The sequence below is a fragment of the Metarhizium robertsii genome, assembly GCF_000187425.2.
Source record: "Metarhizium robertsii ARSEF 23 chromosome Unknown MAA_Scf_6, whole genome shotgun sequence".
NCBI classification, from domain to species: Eukaryota; Fungi; Ascomycota; class Sordariomycetes; order Hypocreales; family Clavicipitaceae; genus Metarhizium; species Metarhizium robertsii.
In genome coordinates, this window is record NW_011942204.1 from 2,143,566 (window position 1) to 2,168,864 (window position 25,299).

At 53.7% G+C, this 25,299-nt stretch overlaps 10 protein-coding genes across 10 annotated transcripts; 5 read left to right on the forward strand and 5 right to left on the reverse strand.

Annotated features, from left to right (window-relative positions):
* Nucleotides 1-1,151: 1,151 nt before the first annotated feature.
* MAA_06197 (glycoside hydrolase family 24) lies at nt 1,152-1,967 on the forward strand (the record flags this gene model as incomplete). Its single annotated transcript, XM_007824195.1, has 1 exon — nt 1,152-1,967. One exon carries the CDS (start codon nt 1,152-1,154, stop codon nt 1,965-1,967), a length of 816 nt encoding a protein of 271 aa, XP_007822386.1.
* A 2,209-nt stretch (nt 1,968-4,176) lies between these two features.
* On the forward strand, nt 4,177-5,358 carry MAA_06196 (Glycoside hydrolase, family 76; the record flags this gene model as incomplete). Its single annotated transcript, XM_007824194.1, has 1 exon — nt 4,177-5,358. The coding sequence occupies one exon, from the start codon at nt 4,177-4,179 to the stop codon at nt 5,356-5,358; it is 1,182 nt and encodes a 393-aa protein (XP_007822385.1).
* Nucleotides 5,359-6,973: 1,615 nt separating this feature from the next.
* On the reverse strand, nt 6,974-8,325 carry MAA_06195 (PTH11-type GPCR; the record flags this gene model as incomplete). The annotated part of the gene is made up of 6 exons (XM_007824193.2): nt 6,974-7,259; nt 7,312-7,784; nt 7,839-7,906; nt 7,970-8,006; nt 8,060-8,079; nt 8,139-8,325. The coding sequence occupies 6 exons, from the start codon at nt 8,323-8,325 to the stop codon at nt 6,974-6,976; spliced, it is 1,071 nt and encodes a 356-aa protein (XP_007822384.2).
* A 380-nt stretch (nt 8,326-8,705) lies between these two features.
* On the reverse strand, nt 8,706-9,206 carry MAA_11358 (5-amino-6-(5-phosphoribosylamino)uracil reductase; the record flags this gene model as incomplete). The annotated part of the gene is made up of 1 exon (XM_011413346.1): nt 8,706-9,206. One exon carries the CDS (start codon nt 9,204-9,206, stop codon nt 8,706-8,708), a length of 501 nt encoding a protein of 166 aa, XP_011411648.1.
* Nucleotides 9,207-9,865: 659 nt separating this feature from the next.
* MAA_06194 (Oxophytodienoate reductase) lies at nt 9,866-11,168 on the forward strand (the record flags this gene model as incomplete). Its single annotated transcript, XM_007824192.1, has 2 exons — nt 9,866-10,120; nt 10,194-11,168. 2 exons carry the CDS (start codon nt 9,866-9,868, stop codon nt 11,166-11,168), a joined length of 1,230 nt encoding a protein of 409 aa, XP_007822383.1.
* Nucleotides 11,169-12,881: 1,713 nt separating this feature from the next.
* MAA_06193 (uncharacterized protein) lies at nt 12,882-14,103 on the forward strand (the record flags this gene model as incomplete). The annotated part of the gene is made up of 2 exons (XM_007824191.1): nt 12,882-13,055; nt 13,135-14,103. 2 exons carry the CDS (start codon nt 12,882-12,884, stop codon nt 14,101-14,103), a joined length of 1,143 nt encoding a protein of 380 aa, XP_007822382.1.
* A 1,080-nt stretch (nt 14,104-15,183) lies between these two features.
* MAA_06192 (uncharacterized protein) lies at nt 15,184-15,576 on the reverse strand (the record flags this gene model as incomplete). The annotated part of the gene is made up of 1 exon (XM_007824190.1): nt 15,184-15,576. One exon carries the CDS (start codon nt 15,574-15,576, stop codon nt 15,184-15,186), a length of 393 nt encoding a protein of 130 aa, XP_007822381.1.
* A 452-nt stretch (nt 15,577-16,028) lies between these two features.
* MAA_06191 (Fungal transcriptional regulatory protein) lies at nt 16,029-19,432 on the forward strand (the record flags this gene model as incomplete). The annotated part of the gene is made up of 3 exons (XM_007824189.1): nt 16,029-16,325; nt 16,616-17,577; nt 17,641-19,432. 3 exons carry the CDS (start codon nt 16,029-16,031, stop codon nt 19,430-19,432), a joined length of 3,051 nt encoding a protein of 1,016 aa, XP_007822380.1.
* A 316-nt stretch (nt 19,433-19,748) lies between these two features.
* MAA_06190 (polymerase 2 ADP-ribosyltransferase 2) lies at nt 19,749-22,074 on the reverse strand (the record flags this gene model as incomplete). The annotated part of the gene is made up of 3 exons (XM_007824188.1): nt 19,749-19,871; nt 19,974-21,248; nt 21,322-22,074. The coding sequence occupies 3 exons, from the start codon at nt 22,072-22,074 to the stop codon at nt 19,749-19,751; spliced, it is 2,151 nt and encodes a 716-aa protein (XP_007822379.1).
* Nucleotides 22,075-23,119: 1,045 nt separating this feature from the next.
* Nucleotides 23,120-24,780, reverse strand: MAA_06189 (F-box domain-containing protein; the record flags this gene model as incomplete). The annotated part of the gene is made up of 3 exons (XM_007824187.2): nt 23,120-23,253; nt 23,309-23,329; nt 23,400-24,780. The coding sequence occupies 3 exons, from the start codon at nt 24,778-24,780 to the stop codon at nt 23,120-23,122; spliced, it is 1,536 nt and encodes a 511-aa protein (XP_007822378.2).
* Nucleotides 24,781-25,299: the final 519 nt, after the last annotated feature.

Sequence of the window (25,299 nt, forward strand, 5' to 3'; positions counted from 1 at the left end):
TCCAACGATAATGCCACTTTGCAAGTCGGTAGGTGACTGCCCGATTTACTTACAGTTTTCACAGGCCGAAGAGTTCGTGATCCCGGCCACTACGAGGTTGCGGAGCTGAGTCTTCATTCAAAAGTCCCCTGAAGGAGTCTTTTGTGAAAACCACCGACTCTTTCATGTTGGCTGTTTCCCAAGCTGAATTATCAAGACACGGTACAGACATTGGCGACATTGGTTTACATTGTTCGTTACATGATTCACGACAGAATTATACATTTGAGTCGACTGTAGCTCCGTCTCAAAGATTACAGGGCAGTACATATCGCATGTTGTGTGACTTGCCAGTCTCTCCAAGATTCCATGGACCCCGCTAACTTGTCTTGCTAGTATTCACACCAAACATCGCTAAGCATCCTATGGCCTCTTCAGTTCGCCAATGTCGCCCTTTAGCTACGCGTACCGTTTTACCAAGCACAACTCGCATGTAAGCAACAGTAAAGTCGGCCAAACTCAACTCCTGCCTCGTCTAAATTTCTTAGACTGCATCTCCTGTTACTCGTTATGGCGCATCTCCTTTGCTGCGCGCAGCATACTCAACTCAGGAAAAGCTGATCCGCGCCTGTGTGCTGGGGGGGTTAAAAATAGAAATAGCCTCCTAATGGAGTTTGGCCTTGTGCCATTTACAGGGTTCCCTGCTGGTTCAGATGATCCCGATTGGAGTGTGCCTAGAAACTAAGCAAAGTGGAGGGTGGTCATCTCAGCCGCAATCATGCCAAGTATCTGTGTAAGTCGAATTCAACCGGGGCTTACACTCGATTCTGCATCACAAAGAGCAAGTGCCAGCAATATCATAGCTTCGTTTTTAACCGTCATCATGTGAGTGGCTCAACCGGGTGTTTGGGGAGTTGGATGACCCGCATGGGGGCTTGTTTCCATAACGTGTAAGTCTCTTTGGCGTTGAGTAATAACGGAACTAGGAATACCTGCAACTTTGGTTTTTTCATCCTAGTCCCTTCTATTTTTATATCTGAGAGCAACATATAAAGACCCCGAAGAATCTCAATCAGGCGTTGGTTCTGAATCGGTCATCATCTACAAACCAATCAACTCTCTTCTGTCTCAACTTCAACCAAGCCCTGTACTCTTTTCGCTACTTTTCCAACATGAAGGTCCTTATTGTTGCCAACATGCTAGCCATGACCGCCACCATGGTCACAGCCTTCCCAGTCACCGCCGACTCTCTCAACTGCCGAGCCGAGCCCAACACCAGCTCCGCGGTCAAAAAGACGTACAAAAAGACCGACGACGTCAAGATATCCTGCCAAACCGAGGGACCCTCCATCAACGGCAACTCCATCTGGGACAAGACCCAGGACGGCTGCTACGTCGCCGATTACTACATCAAGACCGGCTCCTCTGGCTACGTCACGGGCAAATGCGGCGGCGGCGGCGGCGGCCCCAACCCTCCCCCGTCCGGCGGTTTCTGCAAGACGCTCAACAAGGCCGGCACCGACCTCATCACCCGCTGGGAGGGCTTCGTCGACCGACCCAAGCCCGACCCCATCGGCCTGCCCACCGTGGGCTACGGCCATCTGTGCCAGAAGAAGAGCTGCGCCGAGGTCAAGTACACGTTCCCGCTGACCAAGGCCACGGCTCTCCAGCTTCTCAACGACGACCTGCCCAGCTACACCAAGTGCTTGGGCAAGGTCCTCGACGCCGGCAAGGTCAAGCTCAACGAGAACCAGTGGGCTGCCCTGACCTCCTGGGTGTTCAATGTCGGCTGCGGCGCTGCCCAGTCCTCGAGTCTCGTCAAGCGGCTTAACCGTGGCGAGAATGCCAACACTGTTGCCTCTGAGGAACTGCCCAAGTGGAAGATGGGTGGTGGCAGGGTCCTGCCTGGCCTTGTTAAGCGTCGCGCGGACGAGGTCGCGCTTTTCAAGATTGCTTCTTCTAGGAGTGCTTTCCCTCAATGCCAGTAGGTCAAGTGCTTCGATTGCAGTTTATTTATATCGAGACTTGGAAGCTGTTTTGGAGATTTATACTTTTCTTCTATTATGTATTTGGCTGTATTGACCTTGTTTGTTGGACAAATTCGCACTACATGGCGGATTGTAAATATGCGCTGCACATGTTTTTAATTTAGACGTACCTTCTCAGGCTCTAATAAAAATGTTGCCCAGCTTCAAATACTGTTCAAGGTTGTTTATTTGAATTCTGCAAACAACAGTGTAAACCCGCAATATTTTCTTGTTTATCAATAACTTATTGTCAATGGAATATAAATGGTCGGTCTAATGGCATAGACATGAACGAATACTGTTCTTGTGGCATAATGTTCCTGCTCTGCGCTAAATCTTGTCGGTTGAGCAATTCGATTTGGTTTAGACAGTAGCCGTCAGGGCCAAGAGGGCATAACTATAAGCTAGGTACTGGGGATATTCTATGGTGTAGCAGTCAAGTTGATTAATAAGGAATTTAAAGTGACCCCGACATGTGTCCGTTGGATACCGAAAGGGGCTGACCCGTACCTAACCAATATTGTCAATGACCTCGCCGATACTTGGTGCTTTAAGCCTCCACCAATTATGCCCTCAAAGGCGGGTACCATATTAATTACAGAGTTGGTAGTTGGTTCTAGATGCATGTTTGCGTACAGCGCAAATTTTGTTAGCCACCAAATATGGTTGCCGTTCCGATGAGCAATTTTAACGCAGGCCGTGTATTATAATAAGACGGTGGAGGTCGATTAGCGGTGACCGGGCCATGGATATTGCGTATCGAATGAAAGGCGACGATAGTTATTTCGCCGTGGAAGTAGGCCTGGCGTCTGGGTAAGTTGCCCTCCGTGTTCCCTTTGAACCTAAATTGTTGCCGTCACAGTATCATTAAGACCCATGTACTCTCTTAGTTCTATGCGTCCCTTTTCTTGTATGAACAACCATGCTATTTGACAGGATTTGAAAAAATTAGAACCCTTCTTATGATAAGATGTAGAAACTACGCCGAAACGGTTTGTTTCATCAACAGAGCTGCATTGCCCTACGGTCAATCATACATAGTTGTCTGTCCTGGTCACACAAAGGCAGGCCACCCTTTCGGCCAAGTAAAATCCACACCTATCCATCATCCACTAGTTACGGCGAACTGGCGTGCCAGATACATTCCGTTAGTTAGATTAGATCCTGTCAGAAGGCGGTGCAAGGACCCCTGGCCATCAACTCCCCTGATGCTCGTTCGGAGCCGTGTTTGACAGATGTTTGCCTCCAGCAGGCCAATGGGAACGTCTAATGGCCCCGCGTATGAAAACGAGATTGCAGATAATATATACCACTCACTCATCCTCCAGGCCGAACATTGGCGGTTCAGTTCCTGGCTCAGCCACTAGACGGCGTTGAAGACATCTCACCGCAGGATTCTAATTGCAGCCCGTGTCAAGAGCCAACAAGACACGCTGACGATTAGGCCGAGCATTGGGGGTACTCGGCTGTGGGCCAGCAATACCGGATATGGCAGCAGCAGCCCAATAACCATCGTGACGGCCCGTTGGAAAGGGTTGCAAGGTGGATATGATGTCTTGAAAAAACTGCGCATGTGGTTCGCGTTCCCGTTTTGGTGGCAGTGCAACCTGTAACAAGAGAGGCATTGCTATCCTGAAATGACCCTCTCAACTCCCTTGCAGGCTGTTTATAGCTGCCAAATGCCTGACATGGTCGTGAATGACTGAGGTCCCCCACTTACACGGCTACATCTTCAGACGACACGATTCTTGCATCTTGAGCATTTCTAAAGTGTCAAGCGTCAATATCTCTGTTTATACTATTACGCCATGGTTGATTGAAACTCCAAGAAACAATCACATTATCAGATTCTGCAATGAAAATACCAGTGACAAGTCTGCTTTTTGCTCTGCTCTGCGCCGAAACCACAGGTCTTTCCATAACGCCAGGCGACGATGGTACGTCTCGCCAAGCAGCAGCCAGTCTTGGCTAGATTTCCTAACCACAAACCAACAGCATCGGTCAAATCGGCCGCGAGCACAATAGCCTACGGCCTGATGAAGTACTACACCGGAAACAACACGGGAGACACACCCGGGAACCTCCCGTCCCCCTACTACTGCAAGTCTCCCCCTCAGCACCAGCTTCTTTGGGCAAAATTAACCAATCCCCAGGGTGGGAGGCGGGAGCCATGTTCGGAACCATGATAGACTACTGGTACATGACGGGCGACACATCCTACAACGCAGCGACGAGCCAGGCCATGATCCACCAGGCCAGCCCAACGCGCGACTTCATGCCCATCAACCAAACGCGGACCGAGGGCAACGACGACCAAGGCTTCTGGGCCATGGCGTCCATGAGCGCCGCCGAGAACAAGTATCCCGACCCGCCGCCCGACAAGCCCGGTTGGCTCGAGCTGACCCAAGCCGTCTTCAACCACTACGTCTCGCGCTGGGATGAGGATAACTGCGACGGCGGCCTGCGCTGGCAGATATTCACCTTCAACGCGGGGTATAATTACAAAAACTCCATTTCAAACGGGTGCTTCTTCAACATTGCCGCCCGGCTGGCGCGGTACACGGGGAACAGCACCTACGCCGACTGGGCAACAGCCATATTCGAGTGGGAGCAAAAGGCGGGCCTCATCACGAGGGAATTCGCCGTGCTGGACGGCATACACGTCGGCGGCGGCGGCGGGACGTGCGTCAACCGCACCGACACGCAGTGGTCGTACAATGCGGGCATCTTCCTGCACGGCGCTGCCGTCATGTACAACTTGACACGGGGCGAGGTGTGGAAAGCCCGGACCGACGGGCTTGTCAGGCACTCGCTGGGGGAATTTGCCAGGGACGGCGTCATCTTCGAGCCGGCGTGTGAGCCGGTCAGGGGGTGCGATTATAATGGTCTCTCGTTCAAGGGGTACTATATACGCTGGCTGGCGGCGACGATCAAGATGGCTCCTCATACGTATGAGGTTATATACCCTGTTATGAGGAAGACTGCGGAAGCGGCTGCGCGGGCGTGCTCCGGGTCGGATGTGTCGTTTAGGGGCGTTCCGGGGACGGCGTGCGGGTTCGCGTGGACGGATGGAGGCAAGTTTGACGGACTGGTTGGTGTTGGGCAGCAGATGTGCGCGCTGGATGCCGTCATGTATACTCTTGTGGATGGGGTGGGTGCTGCGGTGACGCATGATACCGGCGGCACGTCGAGGGGGAATCCGGCTGCTGGGGGGGAATCGGATGATAGCCATTTACCGCTTCCAAAGGCAATTACTGCTGGTGACAGGGCTGGTGCTGCGATTATTACCATTATTTTTGTGGGCATTGGCATTGGGGGGTCTGCGTTTATGCTGTGGAATGAAGACCTCTGAGCATGGTTTGGGGGTTGCTATTATGATGGGGGTTATAGATGTGATGAAGTTGTAAAGTGATTTGGAAAAAATGATTAGACGCATATGATGGGGAGCGGTGTTTATAACTTGGTAGGCTGTTTCCAGCGTTATTCTAGCGTGGTTTCTGCAAGACCTGAGTATGCACATCTCGATCCTGTTATAGGCTGTGGTAATATGTTAGTTAGTGTTCATGTTACAAGTGCTGGTCGTGTGTCAGGATGGCTGGCGGAGAACCTTGAGAATGGCCAAAGAAGCAAATCAACGCTTCTCATGGTGTGAAAGTAGTTGAGAGTTAAAGAACACATCGGGATATACAACAGGAAACCATCCAGCAATGGCAGCAAGAAGAACAACCAAAACCCAAGACCAAGGCTGAACGCGTACAGTCACACGCTCCAAAAGACACACTTGCCTCTTGAAGCCACTGGTCGGCTCTTGGCCGCTCTTTCCTCAACCCGCTCCTTTGAATTCGCCCTATAGTATAAAGAGCGTGGAAAACAGATTGCTTATTTCAAACAAGCCTGACATGTTGTAAGCTAGTAGTCAAAATCAATTACTATACATCAAACTACAAGATTTAGAGGCTTGCAATTATTAAATGTAGCAAACTATGGCAGTAAAGGGTATGGGTGATTGCTGACATCAGGGCCTCTATTTATAACGAACCTCGTAAATGCCTAGAAAACATGAGTATAAAGCTGCCTGGAGTAATTGCCATATTCAGGTTAAGGTTGCGCCTTTCGCGGTGAGAAATCCGAGGCGAATTGCGGGACGATCCGAATTTGGCGCCTGTGCAGTACCTTGCAGACAAAGATTAAAAAATCAACACCGATTCGCGGAATCACACTGACGAAGTAGATAAGACTATCAATGACAGGATAGCACTACGTCCTGTAGACTGCTTTGCTAACTCTGCGGGAAGTTACACGAGCGAGGCAAAAGAGAAAAAAAAAAAAGGCGCAAAAAATTGACCGAGACAGGGGTCGAACCTGCGACCTTCTGATTACGGATACTGAATAATGATGATCGTAGTCAGACGCTCTGCCATTGAGCTACACGGCCTTTGATGTGTTTCGTTGGTAGCATTCCATTTATTATGTCTTATAAACCTGGCGGGCTGGATGACGGACGGCATTAGCTGGTCGAGGGACAGCTGGCTCGGGTCCCTTTGGATCAGCTTTGGAGTACAATTTCAAGATTACGCCATCTATTCTCATTCTGATGCGGGCAGCCGACGTTGACCGCTCGGGGGTCATTACCCATCAACATTATGGACATGTCGTGCATGTGTCTGCCCCATCTCAGAGTGATCCGAGACAGCAACCAGTATCCTGGGTCAAACGCCCTGCGGGAATACTCGCAGCTCTAGGCGCGCGCAAACACACGCGAAGCGAGACACCAGCATCGCCAGGTAAATCATCACCAGTGCAGTTGGTGCCATACTATTGAATACTAATATTATAATCACAACATCTAGTCTGCAGACATGACGCATCCGCCAAACCTGCGGCCGTTGCATATATTCACCCCCATCTCCCTCCATCAGCCACGACAGTTTTACGCAGAGCACGATTGCGCACTCCCACCCGGGGACTCAGTACACAGAATCAGACCGACTACCCTTGTGGCTGAGCGGGTGTTTAGAAACCAGCGCCAGCTCGTCATTGCCCATGTTTTGCGCCTCATAATGGACACTCGACGTGTCGACGTGAAACGACCTCGTCAGCATGATTTCGTTATTCCGCGACGGCGTGTTGCTGGACCCGGTGCGCCCGTAACCGCTCTGCTTGAGGTACGACGACCCGCGCGTCTTTTGAATATACAGCGCCGACACGGCCGGCAAACAAGCGCAAATAAGGCCAATGCCCACCTCGGCGTTCCTAAAAGACAAGTCAGTAGAGACACACACAAACGCGGCTGGATTCTCTGTACCCCGACAAAATCACCTGCACAAAGACAACCGTCTGGTTGGCGCTCCTGCGCTCCGCAATGATCAGCACCAGGCGGTATATACTAAAGGCGGTGGCGATGCCGCCCGCGCACAGGATCCCGCTGACGCGCAGCCTCTTCCTCCTCGGCAGCTGGAGGGACCAGGTGAGCGGCGTGGGGAGCAGCAGGATGGTCAGGTCGCTGATGACGCTGATGATTGCGTCGGAGGTGATTATGGCCGACTGGTTGAGGCACTTGTCCCGCTCGCCGCGCCAGTAGGCGGATATGGGCCAGCAGATGAAGAGCTTGATGAAGAAGCCGGAGCCGTAGTAGGCGACGAGCATGCCGATGAGGACGTAGACGCCCACGAGGGTCTTTTTGTGGACGGAGCCGAAGACGCGGATGATGATGACGAGCAAGGCCAGCTTGACTGCCAGCGCCATGGGCGCGTAGAAGAGGGTGGCTGCGTAGCCCGACTGCCGGGCGTCAGTACATTTGGGGTGTGTGGTTTTTTTTGAGAGTCTTCGCACCTGGAAGAAGGGCTGGATGTCTTCTCGGCGCACTTCCCATTGGTTGAGGCCGCCGCCGTGCATGGACGCTGCGAGGTTGGAGGTTGTGTTAGGCTTTGGTGCGAATGTCGGTGCGAGTTGAGGCTACTTACCGAACACGGCGGTGATGCAGTACCCGACCATTAGCACCTAGCTACATGTGTCAGTTGTCGAGGTTGCGACGGGTCTCTTTTCGCACTCACGTATGCGATGTAGGTTGCATCTGTCCGAAGAGCAAGAGGGTCAGCGTGTTGTCGCGACCGTCACAGAGGCAGCACTTACAGTCGTCGATGGTGACGCCGCCGCCGAGTATTCTCGACTTGGCGTACAGGCGAGTGAGGACAAAGGCCGTCGTGAGAAGCAGCGTCAGGGCCTGCGTGACATAATTGACTGTTCTCAAGACGTCCTGGGGGTTGTCGAGGTCGGCCGTGGCGCCCGGTGGCGGCGGAGCGGCGCCGGGATAGCTCATGTTGCCCGCCGAAGGGGTTTTGCTTTCCGTGTCTGTCGGTGCAATCAATGCTTCGGTCCTCGAGCGCAGAGCTTCATTCATACATGTGTCGCTGAGGGCACACGATGCTCGCTTCGACCAAGGCACCAGGCGCGGGTTGTAGTTTCGGGGAGCAGCGACTGAATCCCCATGACCCCCCCGGAATATCATAAGACGGGACAAGATTGTTTCTTGCTCGGCAGGCGGAAATTTGAGGCCACGCCGGGGCACTCATGCGGTTCGCCTGCCGCTCCTACTGGCACTCGAGACGAAACTTGCTTCCAGAAACGTGGGCGCCGCAGGCTTAATTCGGCTATTATACGGCATGTACTAGTACCAGTACCAGACTATGAGAGAATTCCCTATTCCCCCATGTGTATGCTGCATAATCGCATGTGCCATGGCCCACCGGCTTTCATGCTTTCGGCCACGATGCTTGGCCAGGATGCGCCAGCCCCTGTTCTTAAAACAGGGGCAAACGTGAGGGAAATGCGCTCTGCGCCATCGTGGCCATGCAAAGCCCTCGTTGCGCGGGTTACATCCGCCGGTCCTCGTGTGAAGGCGGCAGGGCAATGCGAGCCGAAGCGTCGACGGTGTAACAATCTGCTCAAAAAGGTAAACTCAACCTTCAACGTTGGATTTGATAGGAAACTTGACCCTTCAGCTAACCTCTTTTGCGCACCAAGGCGGGCTTTGATCCACTTGGCCTTTTCCAGTCCGGCAGAAGCAGCGGTCCATGACTTGCTCCGTGACAAAGGCGAAACGTGGGCGACTTGGCATCGCAGACGTCGACGGTGCTGCCCACGCGCGACCATGGCATCCAAGGCATCCAAGGCATCGGGTTTCGTTCTTGTCGTGGCCATGATACGGACACGTTTTACACCGCATATCCACCTCATCCCCTGACACGTCTCCATCATCAACCAGACATGGACGGCTTTCTAGCGCCCGCGCACCGCTCGTCTTTACAACCGACGCCGACATGGATGGCAGAAATTGCGAATGTCAACCATTTCCCATTGGTTTCTCATCGTCAGACTGCCCCGGCGCAAAACTGGGTCAGGCGCTTGATATTGTTCGCCAAACATGTCGACGGTCGAGGGTGCTTGGTTGGCTGTTTGGCCCTGCCCATACACAGTCTGCGGCAGAATATGTATATTGCCCGCATGGATTGACGTGGAAAGCGACACATGACGCAATATTGGACTTGCCCTCTGTCAGGGTTCCTTGCCATTGACCTTTATAATTCTGACTGTCGCGCGTACAGAAGTCGTGTAACAGGGCGCCAGAAAATCAGCAAATCTGCCGCTCATTCCTCGCACGCAGTCCCTTGTACCGCATCTCGATCATACTCTTGTGCCCTCCCAACGTTGCACTCTGCTTTTCCTTTTCGAACCCTGTACTGGGGTTTTCCGTCTTGGCGATACTCTGTGTTGGCAGTTGTCCACGCCAATATTGACCCTTCCTAACCACTTATACACTTGGCGTTGCCGGCCAACGCCTTCGTCGGGGCATCAACACGATGGGCGAACTCGCCAACGCTCACTGGGATTCAAAGCTGTTCCAGCCTTTAAAGATTGCCAATGGCAAGATTGAGCTAAAGCACCGGGTTGTCCACGCCCCCCTCACGCGCAACCGCGGAACGCCCCTTTCCGACTCGACACCCGAGAAACCAAATCGTGTCTGGGTCCCCAACGAGCACGTCGTCGACTACTATTCCCAGCGAGCCACCGCCGGCGGGTTGATCATCTCGGAAGGCCTCCCGCCCTCCCTCGAGGTGATATTCTCCCCCCCGGACAATGTAGACCCCAACTCGCCGAATGACAACCTTACCTTAACTTGACGTGTAGGGAAATGCCATGCCCGGCGTCCCCGGGCTGTTTCGCCAAGAGCAAGCCGCAGGATGGAAGAAGGTAGTTGACGCCGTCCACGCCAAAGGCGGCTACATCTACGCGCAACTATGGCACTCGGGCCGGGCCAACATCCCCCAACTCACCGGCACACCCATCGTCGCGCCGTCGAGCGTGCCCTGGGACGACCCGGACGAGCACTTCCCCTACCCGCCGCCTCACACCACCGCCCAGGTCAAACTCGCCGACCACCCGCCGATTGCGCTTACCCAAGACCACATCACGAGAACCATTGGCGACTTTTGCGACGCGGCCAGAACGGCCATGGACGTCGGCTTCGACGGCGTAGAGCTCCACGGCGGCAACGGCTACCTGCCCGAGCAGTTCCTCAGCTCCAACGCTAATCAGCGAACGGACGAGTACGGCGGGACCCCGGAGAAGCGGTGCAAGTTTGTCATTGACCTGATGGACGGGCTGGCGAGGACCGTGGGCGAGGACAACCTGGCCATTCGCCTGACGCCCTTTGGCCTGTTCAACCAGGCGCGCGGCGAGCAGAGGGTCGAGACGTGGACTCACCTCTGTAGAGAGCTCAAGCGGCGCCTCCCGCGCCTCTCGTACGTCAGCTTCGTCGAGCCGCGGTACGAGCAAATCTTTTCCGAGGCGGAGAAGCAGGCGTTTCTTGATTCTTGGGGTTTATCGCGTGTGGACTTGTCTGTGTTTAGGGGCATTTGGGGCGACACGCCGTTCTTCTCGGCTGGTGGGTTTGACGACGGGAACTCGTGGGGGCTGCTGGAGGCGGGACGGTACGATGGGCTGCTGTACGGGCGGTATTTTATAAGTAATCCTGATCTTGTGGCTAGACTGCGCGAGGGGCTGCCGCTGGCGCCGTATGATAGATCTACGTTTTATGGGCCGTTTGCTGATCCTGTGGTGGGATATACGGATTATCCGGCGTATCGGGATGGCACGACGTAGGCGCGACGTAGGCACGACGTAGGCACGACGTAGATCACTTTGATAGATGAATGACGAATCAACTGTGGCAAGTCTGCTTGGCAAAGACGAGTTTGTGCTGATGCTACCAATGGCCGTTGTGGAGAGTCTTTGGTTGTTGATGGAGAAGCTTTTCTGATGGTCCGGCTATTCCCGCCCGTTATATTTTGCATCCTTGTACATTTGTTTGGTATGGTCCCGAGCAAAATAGAGTACAATCCGCTATTGTGACGTGGCCGATAGAGTTGGACGACGGCAATGGCCGAGAAATGGCCTGACCTGTGGAAATAAGTCGGTTAGCCGGATGGAGCACGAATAGCTCCCGCTGTCAAATTAAGCTTACATGTAGCACCATGCGAGGCTCTCCGCAGGGTCGGTTCTGAGCCTGGTAAAAGATGAAGTTCATCCAACTTTGCACAATGCTACTTGAATCTGTATCCATGCAGACATGTCCACAAAGAGAGACCGAGCTGCGTGACTACTGCGTTTCATGAGAGGCGGCAAAGTCTTTTATTTTGACCTGCCCTTGACGGCGTGTATAATAGCATCAGGAGGAGTTGCTTATTGTTACAAAAAGACTGTCACACGGATGACACGTTGCCATGAAGGCACGGGCCGAACCTTGAACCCGACGATAGTTACACAAGGGCTCTGATCACGAGACCTAGGGAAAGGCTCCTCACCGCCTCTTGATATAAATAAAGGTCTTCCGCCCTCAGGGCTTCAAGGAAAACCAAGGACCTTTGATACCAAAGACTGTTATTAGATGAATTGAGTAATTACTCCAAGCTAGGCCCTTGTCACGAAGACACTTCTGTTGGCCGTCGTTGGCTAAATTCTGACGCCCCAAGGATGTCTGATATAAAAGAGTCAATACACAGCTCGACAAGCACTATAGCATTGGGCACCCCATGTGTAATTTCAAAACTTGACAAGGGTTGAACAAAGCAAAGTAACAATTCCCATTGGTTATATAGTGCCTACACAGCAAACACAAACAAAGGCTTTGTCATGGGCCCTCTCTGATAGTCCAAGGTCGCACAAGGTAGACTGCTACATATCTTATTCGGGGCTTTTCCACTGCTGCCGTATATGTGGTGGTGTCTGCTTGAAAAAAAAGTTGCAAACTACTAAGCGACAAATCACTCCCTCACACATTCAAACGGCCAACACCGAAACCACGAACGCGCTTTGGCCGCCCCGAAGGTGAGATGTGTATAATTCACCGAGTTCCAGGCCGAAAGGCTGCAAGGTTGGAACATCAGAAAATGACAACAAGTTCTTCCTCTTGTCCAGCATCATCTATCAAGTCGGCTTTTCTTTGCTGTCGGGTATGATCAAAGTCACCCACACTATATCGGTACATGGAAACCAGTCGAGCATCTATAGTATCACATCGGTACGCGCAACGCAATCAAGTACGGCCCGAGCTGTTTCCAAAGCGTCATGTCCCAGGTAGAGCGAGTGTAATCAAACTGAGACACGGCAGTTAGGCATCAGCGCGGCACTCTATCCAATGACATCACCGCCGATATGGAATCACGGTTACACAATCATGCAAGCCGTTGGCAATCACAAAGCGGGGTCGCAATGAATAAACGGCAAACGCCTCAGCTGCTACTTCGTACACCATGTTTGGATTCGGCTGTATAACCCAGCAGCAAACATACATGTTTGGTGTAAGACGCGTTCATCATGCTCGGTCCTCACACTCCCCAGAGGCACCCTGCCACGGCCAGTCCGTCTTGTCCCCGGCTGACAGGACGCATCATGTGGCTGCCGACAAGGGACACGATGGACTTGGGCTTCGAGCCCGGCGTCTACAACCACCCCGTCGTTGTCCTGTCGCCCATGCTGAGTGCCGGCGAGGTGGACTTTTTCCCGGCAAGTAGCGCTTCATCCCCGTGCCAGAAGGGGGCCGTTTTGCTAACCCGTCGCCACCGAATAGTTGACTTCGTTTGGAGGGACCAGCCTCGTGGACAAGTTTCCTACCGAGACGAAAGCCAGGGGCCGTTACCTGCCTATCAAGCCGAGTGCTCCTCATCCCGACAACAAGATACTGCTCGAGCTGTGCGAGGCCGAGGACAGGCTGATAAAGGACTCGTATGTGAACATCGGCAAGGTTCTCAGAGCTAAATTCAAGGCACTGCGGCCCTATGTATCGCACCGGCTTCGGACGCCATATCTCGCGGATAGTTCGTACCGTCAGCTCATCTTGCATGCTCAGTATCCGGTTCCCGGTCAGTTGCCTCGTGGAATTGCTGAATACGGCTGGACATTGGTGCTGCCTCCCTCGCAGACTGCAACAAGGCCTCAGAGGTCGCGGTACGATATCCCGGACCGGCCCGTTTACGGCGGGATAAAATCGCCGGGCCGCCTGCCGACATCGTTTTCGTATTCCCAGACGAGTGTCACGCGTCAGGCACGGTACAATGAGCGAGCACCTCTGTTGCCGTCTCCCCAGCCTGCGAATCCTCCACGGCCTCAGAGGTCGCGGTATGATATCCCGGACCGGCCCGTTTACGGCGGGATACAATCGCCGGGCCGCCTGCCGACGTCTTTTTCATATTCTCAGACGAGCGTCACGCGTCAGGCACGGTACAATGAGCGAGCACCTCTGTTGCCGTCTCCCCAGTCTGCGAATCCTCCACGGCCAGCTCTTACAAGGCGAATCTGGGGACGGGTTACTCACGCAGGGTACTCACGACGACTGTCGATAGACTGGATCAAGGTCTTTGCGTTCTTTTGGGCGCTGGTGATTATCCTTGCGGCAGGCTACGGAATATATTGGCTCGTGGAGCACTTGGTTCAGCTGGTGGCGGCATGTTGGCTGTGGCTGCAGCACGCCGTCACACACATGGTGGCGGCTATCAAGAACTGGTTTGGGAATCTGCTGGGTCACGGGGAACTCATCTAGACCGAAGGCGTTGCAAAGTAACCTCTTGTGCAGCCCTCATCTGCGGAAGCCTACGTGTCTATGCACCGGGTGTGCCTTGCGAGCGTGGGTGGAAATGCAAGTTGTATTGCTGATGTTATGACAGCGGCTACCGAGGCAGGATAGTCGTTGCGACCAGAGGGGAGATTGATAATCATTTTAGGCGCTTGTTGTTTATTGCTGGATATTGCGGCTAGGAAGCTTAGAATTTGGAATACAGCACCGTACTATTTTGGCCTGATCATGAGCCTTGACACGTAAGCCGTAAACTATCAAGCAATTCGAACAGATGGTTCGCAATGGATTGTTTGTTGGCTATGGGGGATTATGACCCTGCTAAGCTTCCAATGGGCATCTTCAAATACAATCGTGGTTTTAATGCGACGACTGGGAGTCTTAAATTTAAGGTTATCTAAATTCGACGGGAAGATGCGTGCATCTCCACGACGGCTACGACGTCACATACTTCTCCCCACCTTGTGCAACATAAAGGTGAGGCCGAAGTACTTGGGTCAATATCGAGTTGCCTCGGAACCAAGGGTAGGCAGAGCATCATGATAACAACAGGACGGATATCGCATTGGTGACTTACGACATCACACGACAGCATGTTTCCACCAAGAGTCTACCACGGCATTGGTACCATGTACGATGTAGCTCGTACAGAAACCGGAATCTACGTCCCTGCCAAAGCTAGAATGAGGCAGGTGATGCAAGTAGCAATCAACAAGAGCACTGTAGTGTCAGACTTGTTGGGTGCTAGGACCTGAGAGAATCTTCTATAGCATCAAATACGCTACAAGACCAGATCGCCTATGATGGCTTGCCCCAGAGCCATTGTCCCACTGATCCAAGGTCAACTCATCTTATTTCTTGCCATCATGGAAAGGAGAATATAGAGACGTCTGCCGTGTCCCTATGCCGAATCAATGTCCTATGAGACAAGGCGGTACAGCCGAGCAGTTTCACCAATGCAAACCCCGCGACGACGATTGTAGGTGATGGATCAAGTACCGTATCCGTTACGTCCCGGAATTGGGCTATTTGGCAACATGGTCAGCGTCAAGCAGCCGCATCACCATCATCCACAACCACGCCTCGCTCCCTCAGCAACCCAATAGTCTCTGCCGTCCATTCCTGACAGCGCCGAACCGGATACGCCGTGATTTTCCGAGCACCCTCAAATTGCTTCTCGGGGGCGGGATTAGACCTGCAAATCGCATCGATGCGCGCCATGTCGTTGGCGGAACTCCATCCCAGCCTCGTCTGTCCGTGGTAAGAAGGGTCAGTGTCTGGCGCGGCATCGGTGGCCTTCATTTCGTATCTCATCCCCTGTTGGATATTGCCAGTAACGTGGAATATGTAGCCGCCACCGCCGCGTGAAGTCTCGACGAAAATGGCATGGTGGCTTCTCGGGAATCCGAGGGACTCCACGAGGAAGACGCGAAGGGACATGGCGGGCGAAAGCAAAGAAGAAGGAACAAGGCAGAAACACTGCGGCCATGGCGTCAGCTTAATACTATAGCGGTTCTCGGATCGGGAGTCGGAAGTCGAGCACGAAATGGCCCCAAAGCGGGCAGTTTGGCGGCAGGAATGCGGGGTTGCCCATGGGGCTCAACGGCCCGGGATCCGAGGTGAAGGAGGTCACAGCGTGGCTTGCTGGGATACAAGACGTCTAGAAGATGCAAAGAAGGCCCTTTGTCGGTGGCATGGTAAGACAGTCCAGATTCAAGCTTATTTTTTTTTTGGGCGGATTTGGACGCAGAGACGGACCTTGACGGGTTGTGGCCACGCCGCATGGGCAAGGGCAAGCAAACACCGACCCATGAGTTTTGGACTGCTTTTCCGGGCGGGGGGACTCGAGGGGAGCGGGCCGTCGGCGTCTGCTACATATGAATGGCGTCGCAATGAGTGGCTGGCCACCGCGTGGCGGGCCGCCGTGTTGCCGTCGGACACTTTTGATCGGCGAAGGGAAGGGGAAAATTCAATTCGCTGCTTGTGCCACGAGACGCCTCGGCGCAGGCGTGTCGAAAGGCATCCGGAACCATGGCCGTGAGAGGGACGCATTGATGACGGCGCAAGACATTGCTCAACCCGTGACGGGCGGCTGCGCCTGCGTCCTCATCACCGCTGGCGTGCTTCGGGCCATCGGCGTCTGCCCTGCTCACTCACAGAGCCACGCTGCCTTCACCGTAGTCATTGATGTGCGCCGATCGTGGGAAGGAGCCACTTGCCACCAGCTCCAGGGCATCAATCGATTGGTCCAAAGGCGCCACCCGGCTCCACAAATTGCCCTGCCCCTTCCTGTCAACGGCGGCCTAGCGCGCAGGAGTTGCAGAGTCCAGACATGGAGGTCGGAGCATCGAGGTCCCCACTCCACTGAGTAGTCAGTGCCAGTCACCGCAGCCAAGTGGTCCGGTTTCTGCCCGCTTGGATTCTCGTCTTGCCCTCACAACCAGTCGCCGATTCAAATTTACCTGCTCGCTCAATGTAGTTGCTTTTCTGTGCTCTTCCTGCCGCCTGCCTGGATCATCTCAAACCGCCTTCGTTCTCTCATGTTTCTCGACGGCACACCCGAGTCTGCTCAAGCCAAACCCAACACCAACGCGCCCGAAACATCTCCGGCCTCATCGTCCTCGCCTTCGCCTGTCGCTTCGGCCCCTCGCTTGCCTGCTCTCCATGCTTGGTGTTTGCCAATCCGCTCGCCACTTGTTCACTCTGGCCTCTCCCTTGGGGCCGTCTTGTGACGCTGCATTTCTCTCAGGATCCGGCGCCCGCTTCGGGTCGTCGCCCTCCATCACCTTCTCCTGCTGCATCCCACATGTCCGCCAACGGGTTTGCCTCGCCAGTCATGGAACTGGACCGAGACACCTCAACCTCCACGCCCACAACATCTGCAATACCCTTTGAGCCCCATCAGTCCCAGTCCCAACCGCAGTCGGCTTCCCCGGCTCCGGATCACACACAATCCCACTCCAAGTCGGAATCTCACGGTGCCTTCTCGCCCGGTCAGCGGCCCAAGAAGTCTTCGACGACATGCTCAACTTGTCGCTTTCGCAAAGTCCGTTGTAACGGCCTTCGCCCAGTCTGTTCCAACTGCCAAAGGCTCGGGTTCCCTTGCTCCTATGACGACTCTGATGCCGATAACTGGTCCCTGGCCTTGCCGCGTCGCAGAGTCAAGCAGGCATGTCTGAGTTGCCATAGTCGCAAGGCCCGATGTTCCGGCCACATGCCCGCTTGCGACCGATGTCGCTCCCAGGGTATCGAATGCGTCTACCGCCCTGGGAAAAGAGCCAAGGGCACGGGTAGAGGCGGCTACGGCGAGGTTCGGAGCCCTCGTAGTCACGATGGTGATGACAAGGACAGGACAAAGGATCGGGATCAAGACAAACATGATGATAGCGACACACCCGTCACTGATCCGGCAAACACGCCAAGTACCTTTAACCACGAAATGTATGTGTCCTTTTTTATAAGCGTATGGGATAATAGGGCATGTCTCGGCTAACATGATGGTAGTCCCAGCATCGACGAGTCTTTTGATTCTCTGACTAGTCGCACCTTTGACCAATTCTTCCGCCATGTTCACCATATCCCCATGTACTCATTCTTGCATCGCGCATCACTCATGGAGCAATACAACTCTGGCAAAGTCGACAAAGCACTCTTGTTAGCCCTCATCGGCATCACATCGTGTTTGACGGATATGGGCGCTGGCGTGCGTGAGTACGGTGACCGTTGCATTGATCGCGCGGAACACCTCATCTTTTCCGATTACTCACGACCGTCGACATTCAAAGTCCAGGCCCTAGTCTTCATGATCAAGCACAGAATACTGTCCAACAAATACCCTAGCGCCTTTATGCTCCTGAGCATGGCGTCTCGTTTCGCTGCAGCACTACGCCTGAACCACGCCAGCCCCAATCTGTGCTTCTTGGCCCAGGAGTCTCGAAGACGGTTGATGTGGTCACTATACTGCATCGACACTGGTATTTCGGCGGGGTACCGGGATTTTGCGTTGTGGCGAGCGGACAGAATCTTTGTCAGCTTGCCTTGCAACGAACGAAATTTCGAATTCGATCTGCCACAAGCCGCCGAAATGCTTGACCCTGCAAGCAACGGCCCTGACATACCGCCCCCGGAAGACGTTGGGAGTCTGGCACTCCATATCCGCATCCTCCATCTGCGCCAGAAGATTATCGAGTTCACCAAAGATGTTCTCGTGGGCCGCACCATCACCGATACGTCAAGTCTGCAAGATCCCGTCCTAGCATTGCACAAACAACTAGACGACTTTGCCGGCCGACTCCCGTCTTCGTTTCAATTCTCCGAAAGCTCTCTCCGGCTGCGAGCATACTCTCCCAGGATTTGTGTTTTTGTCATGATCCACGTCTGGTGGCATCAATGCCATTGTGACCTATATCGCATGACCATGGCTGGATTCAGGGAAGCCCTGCCCGAGGCCACATTGCAAAAGTTGGACCCATCGTTTCTCGCTCACTGCCAACGCCAGTGCGTAGATCACTCCCTGGCCATGGCCAGCATATTTTCTTCCATGCATAAACTCGGGGCCAGGCCTGTGGCAGACCTAGATTTGGCCCTCTGCGCCTATCAGTGTGCTCGCATGCTAAAATATGCGTTCCACGGCGGTGCCCACAAGTTGGGGTTGACGGTCGAGGTGGTGACGGAAAAGGCCAAAGTTTGTCTGCATACCATCAAGCAGTGCTGCATGGGTCCGGCGGCAGGGGCCATTCGATCTGACCTGGAACGACTGATCAGCCAGGGTCTTGGGTCGGAAGTCTCCTCTCCCCAAGACACCATGGTCGACTCCAACCGGACCAACAGCGCTGGCACCGATGCCCCATCCAGACATCCCGTCCTTCGAAATATCGAGGTGACGGAGGAACCAAGCGTGATATCGACGACGCAGACAGTGGCATGTCGCACCAACTCGCACCCTCCGGAACCCTTCATCACTACGCCCGTAACAGCAGCCACCGCCATGCCAATGCAGACGTCGCTGTCCGCCCAGGAACTGGCCACCCCAAATGCTTGGACTACCGCGCCATCATTCCCCAGCATGGCAGCAGCTGTACAAGTCCACGCAGAGCCAGAGCCAATGGATTTGACAAACGCTTCCAATAAGTCCGATATTGGTGCAGGCGAACTAAACAGTGCTTACGAGGGAGCGCTGGAACTTTTCGACCAAGACAACGGACTAGCTCACGCCATGGGCGTCGAGTTGAGCCCTTGGAACTGGAGCAGTGATTTGCAGTGGCCCGATTTTCTGAGCAGCGGCGTGGGTGTGTGAGCTCGTATAGGGATCTAGGCATGTGCAATGTTTTTTAATGGCGGTACGACGATGAAATAACGTGTGATACCCGGCGGAGGCGAGCCAGACGTGTTTATACAAGTAACACCCGCTTTTGCATTACGGCGTTTATGTATGAGTGTAGTTGATATATTTGTAGCCATGAGGAGCAAATCATGTCAAGGGAGCTTGTTTAGTCTCATCCGAGGGGAAAATTTAAAAATACTATATAACAAAACCTCCCAACTCCGCAAGTCCGCCTTGACAAGGGTTAAATTTCGCTGGTTTATAAACTATCGTACATCCCCATGGTAAGTCACATCTCCACGTGGAACAAATAGCGGAGCTTGACTTGCGCCACGTCGTAGCAGATATATTCATTGTAGGCGAGATATGCGCCATCGACGTTGGTTGGGCCGGGGGCTACTTTTGTGTCGGGCTGTTCACATTAGCGTGATTCGGCGCATAGAAAAGGGTGTCCAGAAGAGAGCAGCAGGCGGTCAAGCTGGTGAAGCGGCAGCAACGGAGAGAATCAACATACCATTTTAATACCCTCCAGGGAATGGTGGACCGCTCCCGCGTCTATCCAACTACTGGGACCGGTACTGCCCATTCCCCAAGTACTGTACATGCCACCCTTCTGGGCATCCTCACCGGCGCTGTACGATGCATCAGTGAGTTTCTGAAGCGGGTCGCCTAGTTCAGCCTCGCAGAGGAGCAAAAGTGCGTGGCTATTGGAAATATAGGAGCAGCAGTAGTTGGCAGACTTGGTTGACATGTCTGCTAGGTAAATACCCTTTCCAAACATGTATCCCGACACAGGAGCCTCTGGGGGTGCGATTCGGAGTCCCTGGCTCAGAATACCGCCGAAATTGGTGCATCGTGAACCGTGCCAGAGAAGGCGCCTGTCGGATGGGATTTTGGTGAATACCGAGTCGTTGAAGCGTTCGTACTCGCCAGCACGCCGGATACGGAAAATGTTGCGGACCTTGTAGTTGATTCCATGGGTTGAGCCCTTGGATCCGTCGAGGTATCTGTGAAGGTAGTCGAACTCGGACGATGAGTGGTCTAAGGGCGTCATTTCACGCATGCCCAGCCCTTGAAAGTGGCTGTCCATAGGATGGACTGTCCGAGCCTTTGAGCGATCAATTTTCATGATGTTGGACGCGTCCTTCATGTCGGAAAGACTTTCGAGGAGCTCAATTTCCTTCTTAAGGAGAGCTTCATTGTTGATGATGGGCGGGCGATTACGACCAAAGGCGTGCGGGATGAGAGAGTAGTATGTATTAGAGAGGTGCTCTGTTGCTGATGCGACAGTCATGTCCCACTGTGAGGTGGCCAGGGCAGGATCGTCCATCAGAGAAGCAAGGTCCTTGAGTTGTTGGAAGCCTCTCAATATGGTAGCTTTGCTGAGCTTCCCGAGAGGCAGCTTGTTGGCGTCATAGTTAAGAGAGGACATAGTTGCGTCGAAGTAGTTTTGGTTGAAGATAAGCTCCATGACCTCGCGGACTTGTGCGGGAAGTGTGCATTCGGGAGGTTTGTAATCTTGTTCATTTTCCTTCTTGGCGTCGGGAGCTGTGTCTTGCTCGCCGTCTTCGGACTCATCGTCGTAGCTTCTCTCCACAAAGGCGTACTTGTTGGGTTTTGGGTCCTTGGTGCGGTCCTTCCAGGCAAGACCAGACTTATCTTTAAACTTCTTCTCAAAGTGCTTCTTAGCATCATCGAGGGAGCCGTCCCCGAGAATGGCATTCTGTCCCATCTCGCCAACGCGGCCCCATCGAGTCCAAGTTTTGTAGATCGAGCCTTGAAACAAGATCTGTGGGAGTCAATATTTTGCTTTGAGAAAAATGGTAGTGGAAAGTAGCGAAGGGGAAAACCGGGCGGCTTACTTGCAAGCGATAAAACTTGTTGTGATTATTTGAAGTGCTGGATTGGTTTAGAGAGGCGTCGTATATCATGCCGCTCCGCGGCTCAATATATACGGCATAGGCCTGAAGGGGACAACGCTCATCAACCGGAATAACAATGTCCTTCTTCTTCAAAAATTGACCTTTGGATAGCTCCTTGAGTTTCGTTTCAATGGTTTCCTCCTTGACTGAATCTCCTTGGTCTACTACTTCTTCTCTTTCTTCTTCTGCTTCATCCTTTACTTGAGCAGCCTTGCCTCGAGGCTTTTTGGCGACGTGCCCATCATCTGCTCCCGCATCTCGGTCACTGCTATTGGACTTGGCCACAGCGATAGGGCGCTTCTTGCTACGTCCATCTACACTGCAATCACCCGGGGTTTCGTGATCCCCCTGATCGTGTTGCTCTTCTGGCCAGAGATAGTTGCTTGGGTCCACGTTTGTCCTCAGCTTGGCCACTTCAGCCACCCACTCGGGCTTGACCAACGAAACGCCAGCGGCTTCGGCATCTCTGACTTTCGGAGCCTTCTTGAGGAAGTCCTTTTCGTCACAGACGAGATGCGTGTTGCGTCCGTTCACCGAGGGAGTCACAGATGCGCCAAGAGAAGTGAACAGGGTGTTGAGGTCCCTATGGGAGAATCCAGGAAACTTGCCAGAGAAAGCGAGGCGATGGGCCTGGAGGGGATTTGCTGGTACGGCTGTGGCTGCAGCTGTCCGGCGACCTCGCGTTGCAGGCATCGTGAGTAGGGATTGACCATTTATGAGGCAAAAAGGACGATGGAATAGGCCAATTGGAGAGAGTGAAAGAATGGTGAAGGGATGGAGTGGTCGACAGACGAAAGCGTTGGACGAGCACAGCATCGGGATGTGGCCGTTTTTATTATTTCGCCAGCTGGCCAGCAGCCGTCAAGGCCACATGCAGGCACGCAAGTCCACTGGAGACGATCAGACTAGTGCTGTGACCAGTTGAGCAGAGCACTGATTAGGCAAGCGCCGCCAGCAACTTCAAGCCCGTGCCACATCAGGGACCAAACATTAATCCTTTTTCTCCATGTCACTCGACTTTCAACCATTCCTCAGCCGCGTGCGAGAGCCCACTCGCCAGCGAACTAACGGCTCACTAGGCTGCGAGGCCCCGCCGCCGCTCCGTGAGGCGTCTTCCAGCGTCTCCATCCCGGTCCCAGCTCCAGGCACCAGCGGGTCAATTTCGTCACCGACTCCCACAGACCACAGACGCGAGACACCAGATGCCGGCCATGCCACCAACCTAGATTCTCATGACATCCAGACACGAATCATACACGACATCACGTGGCTACAACTCATCGTCTTGCTTCGTCTGGCTGCTTGGCGCCTGCGGAAAGTGGAGATGCTGCCTGTCTTCCGACGACGAAGTCTCTCATTTTATAGACAGCGCAGTCAATTGGCTGTGTCGTCGCATGTCGTGGCATAATCAGCCGACTATTCCAATTTCCGGACGTCGCCGGCGTTGCAACGTGAATTGCTCCACGGGCTTACTTTTTTTTGCTATGTTCACTTATCACCTTATTATTTACAAATATGCTAATATATTTAATTATATTTAGACGGTAAAACACACAGCAGTGCCAGGCAAATTACGGGGGAAGCATTGGGCTGTAATCCTGCAAGTCACGTACATGAGCCCATCTTCAGTAGGCACTATTAGCACAATCGTATAAATATATTGCACTATGAATGCATGCACTCTGCGTTGGCTATATCGTCAAACTCTGTCCCCATGTCCACCTCCCCGCCGCGTATCCTAACTGAGCATATCCCATGGCGCGTGTGTGGTGAAATGCACATGATCATTCGACTCCAGCAACTCCTGGATCAACAATTCCGCCGGATTAGGTATCTCCATTTCGTCGTCGTCGAACAGCCCTAATTCCAGTCCTATAACGGTATTAGCCTCGGGCTCACTCGTCGTCGCTATCAAGGTCATTTTCACCCTCAAGCACTTCATCCGTAACTAACTTCACTGTCAGCCATCCATCCACGCCGCAACCACCCCGTCCACAGCACAAGGCCTGATGACTTACTATCGTTGTCCTCGTCAGTTTCATCCAATGCTTCGTATGGCCACTGCACTTCCAGCTCCGGCATAATCTCGGTGACGAAATGCCTCCAGTCTGGGCCCGTGTACTGGCGTGTTGGGCCCCTCCCTTTGAAGGTGACATGTGCCGGCACGGGCTTCTCAATCCAATGTTGCTGCAGCATGCCCATCTTGAAATGCCTGAGCTCAAGGCACGGCATCTCGATGAGTTTTCTCAGGAAATGGGCCCAAAAATTCTCCTTGGGCGCGGGGCTGGGCGCATCCAACGGCAAGTGTCGCAACATTGTGACTTTCCACAGCTCCAGGATTTCTAGCGACGGTGCAAACTTAGAAATGAGCTTCAAGAGTCTGGGGGCGTCAATGTTCATAGTGCCGAGGCTCAGCTCCTGCAGTTTGGGCATCGAAATGCCCGTTCCGTCACTGCCACCGTCAACCATCCAGTCAATGAGGCTCACCAGCCCAACGGAGCTGGTCCGATGCTCGTTGATGCGCAGGTTCCGGAGGTTCGTCGCATGGGCCAGGAAGCTTCTAATAAACAAGTCTGGGGAATAGCGGCTGGAACCCATGATGGCAGGCAAGCCCATCTGCGGAGCGCGCCAGGACAGGTCGATGCACAGGTGTAGCTTTTCCAGGCCCTGAAGCACCGGCACTACGGACGGTTGCATGCATTTTGGGAGATTGAAAGCGAAGTCGCGCAGGTGGTTGGCATTCCGGGACAAGATCTCGATGCTCTTGATCCTGGCATTGGCCGCACCCAAGGCAGACAAGAGGGCGGTGAAGACCTGACTGCAATACTGGTACGGGAAGCCCGAGTTCCAAATTCCAGTCATGCCCTGACTCAAGCTAATGCCCGTGTCATGAAATGCCGTCGTGTAGCCGTAGCTGTGCCACTCGGCGTTGGGCCCGTCCCTTGAGCGGCGGTGCGAGTTGGCATCCCTAATGACGACCCCCTCTAAATAGGGGAGGTTGCGAAAGGCCTCGGCCATCATATGCACGTGGTGTCCAGTGTTCAATAAGGTAAAGGTGTTTGCATATCTCTCTCTGAACTTGCGCTCCTTGTCGTCGTCTGGCAGAGGCCGCTGGATGCCCTCGGAGAAACGGTCGAGACCAATGTGGACAAAGCGCAGGTGGTGTGCGAGGCGACTTTTGGATATGTCTATCAGGGCCTGCAAGCTGTCTTCGGCTATCATAAACTGCTTGCGGGTGAAGAATTCGTTGACAAATGTTGTGTAGAGAGCCTGTTCCATAGACCGGCACGTCAGGCGAACGCTACTGAGATCTGGCGTGCCAAGATGGTATGTGATTCGCAAGAGAACTTCGACGGGTATCTTCTGCATGGGACAGTCGTGGAGAGCCGGGTCCGCCATGGTGGGCGTCTGGTAAATATGGAGGATTTGCGTGGTGTAAAAGATTGCTCGCTATGGTTGTGCAATGTGCGATATATCAAAAGTTTGGTCGTGAAGCGGAAGTAGCTGCTCCAGTGAAGTGGCCAGCATCCAGATTGACAGTCAGTCAACGAACTGGCACCAGGCAGACAGGACAGTGCTCGTCACCGGCCAAGTCCCCGCGCCAACGACCTGCCTGACCTGCAACTTCCGTGCCTGTTCAATGTTGCGCAAAAAGAGTGCACAGCTTGTCCAGTCCAGTGTTCCTGCGCGCTCGTCAAACAGAGCCATGTAAAAGCATGGCCATGCATATATATATATATACTCACACTCGTCTGTCAGCGTTCGGATGTTGTTGCCTCCACCGGGACTGACTGCTCCTGTGACTGGAGGCTGGAACCAGGCAGCGCAGCGCAGGCAGCACCGGAACCGCCAAAAACTCCCAAAAGCCGCCAGCAGCCTGAGGCCCTTCAAACCACAAAAGGAGCCGCCGATTGGGGG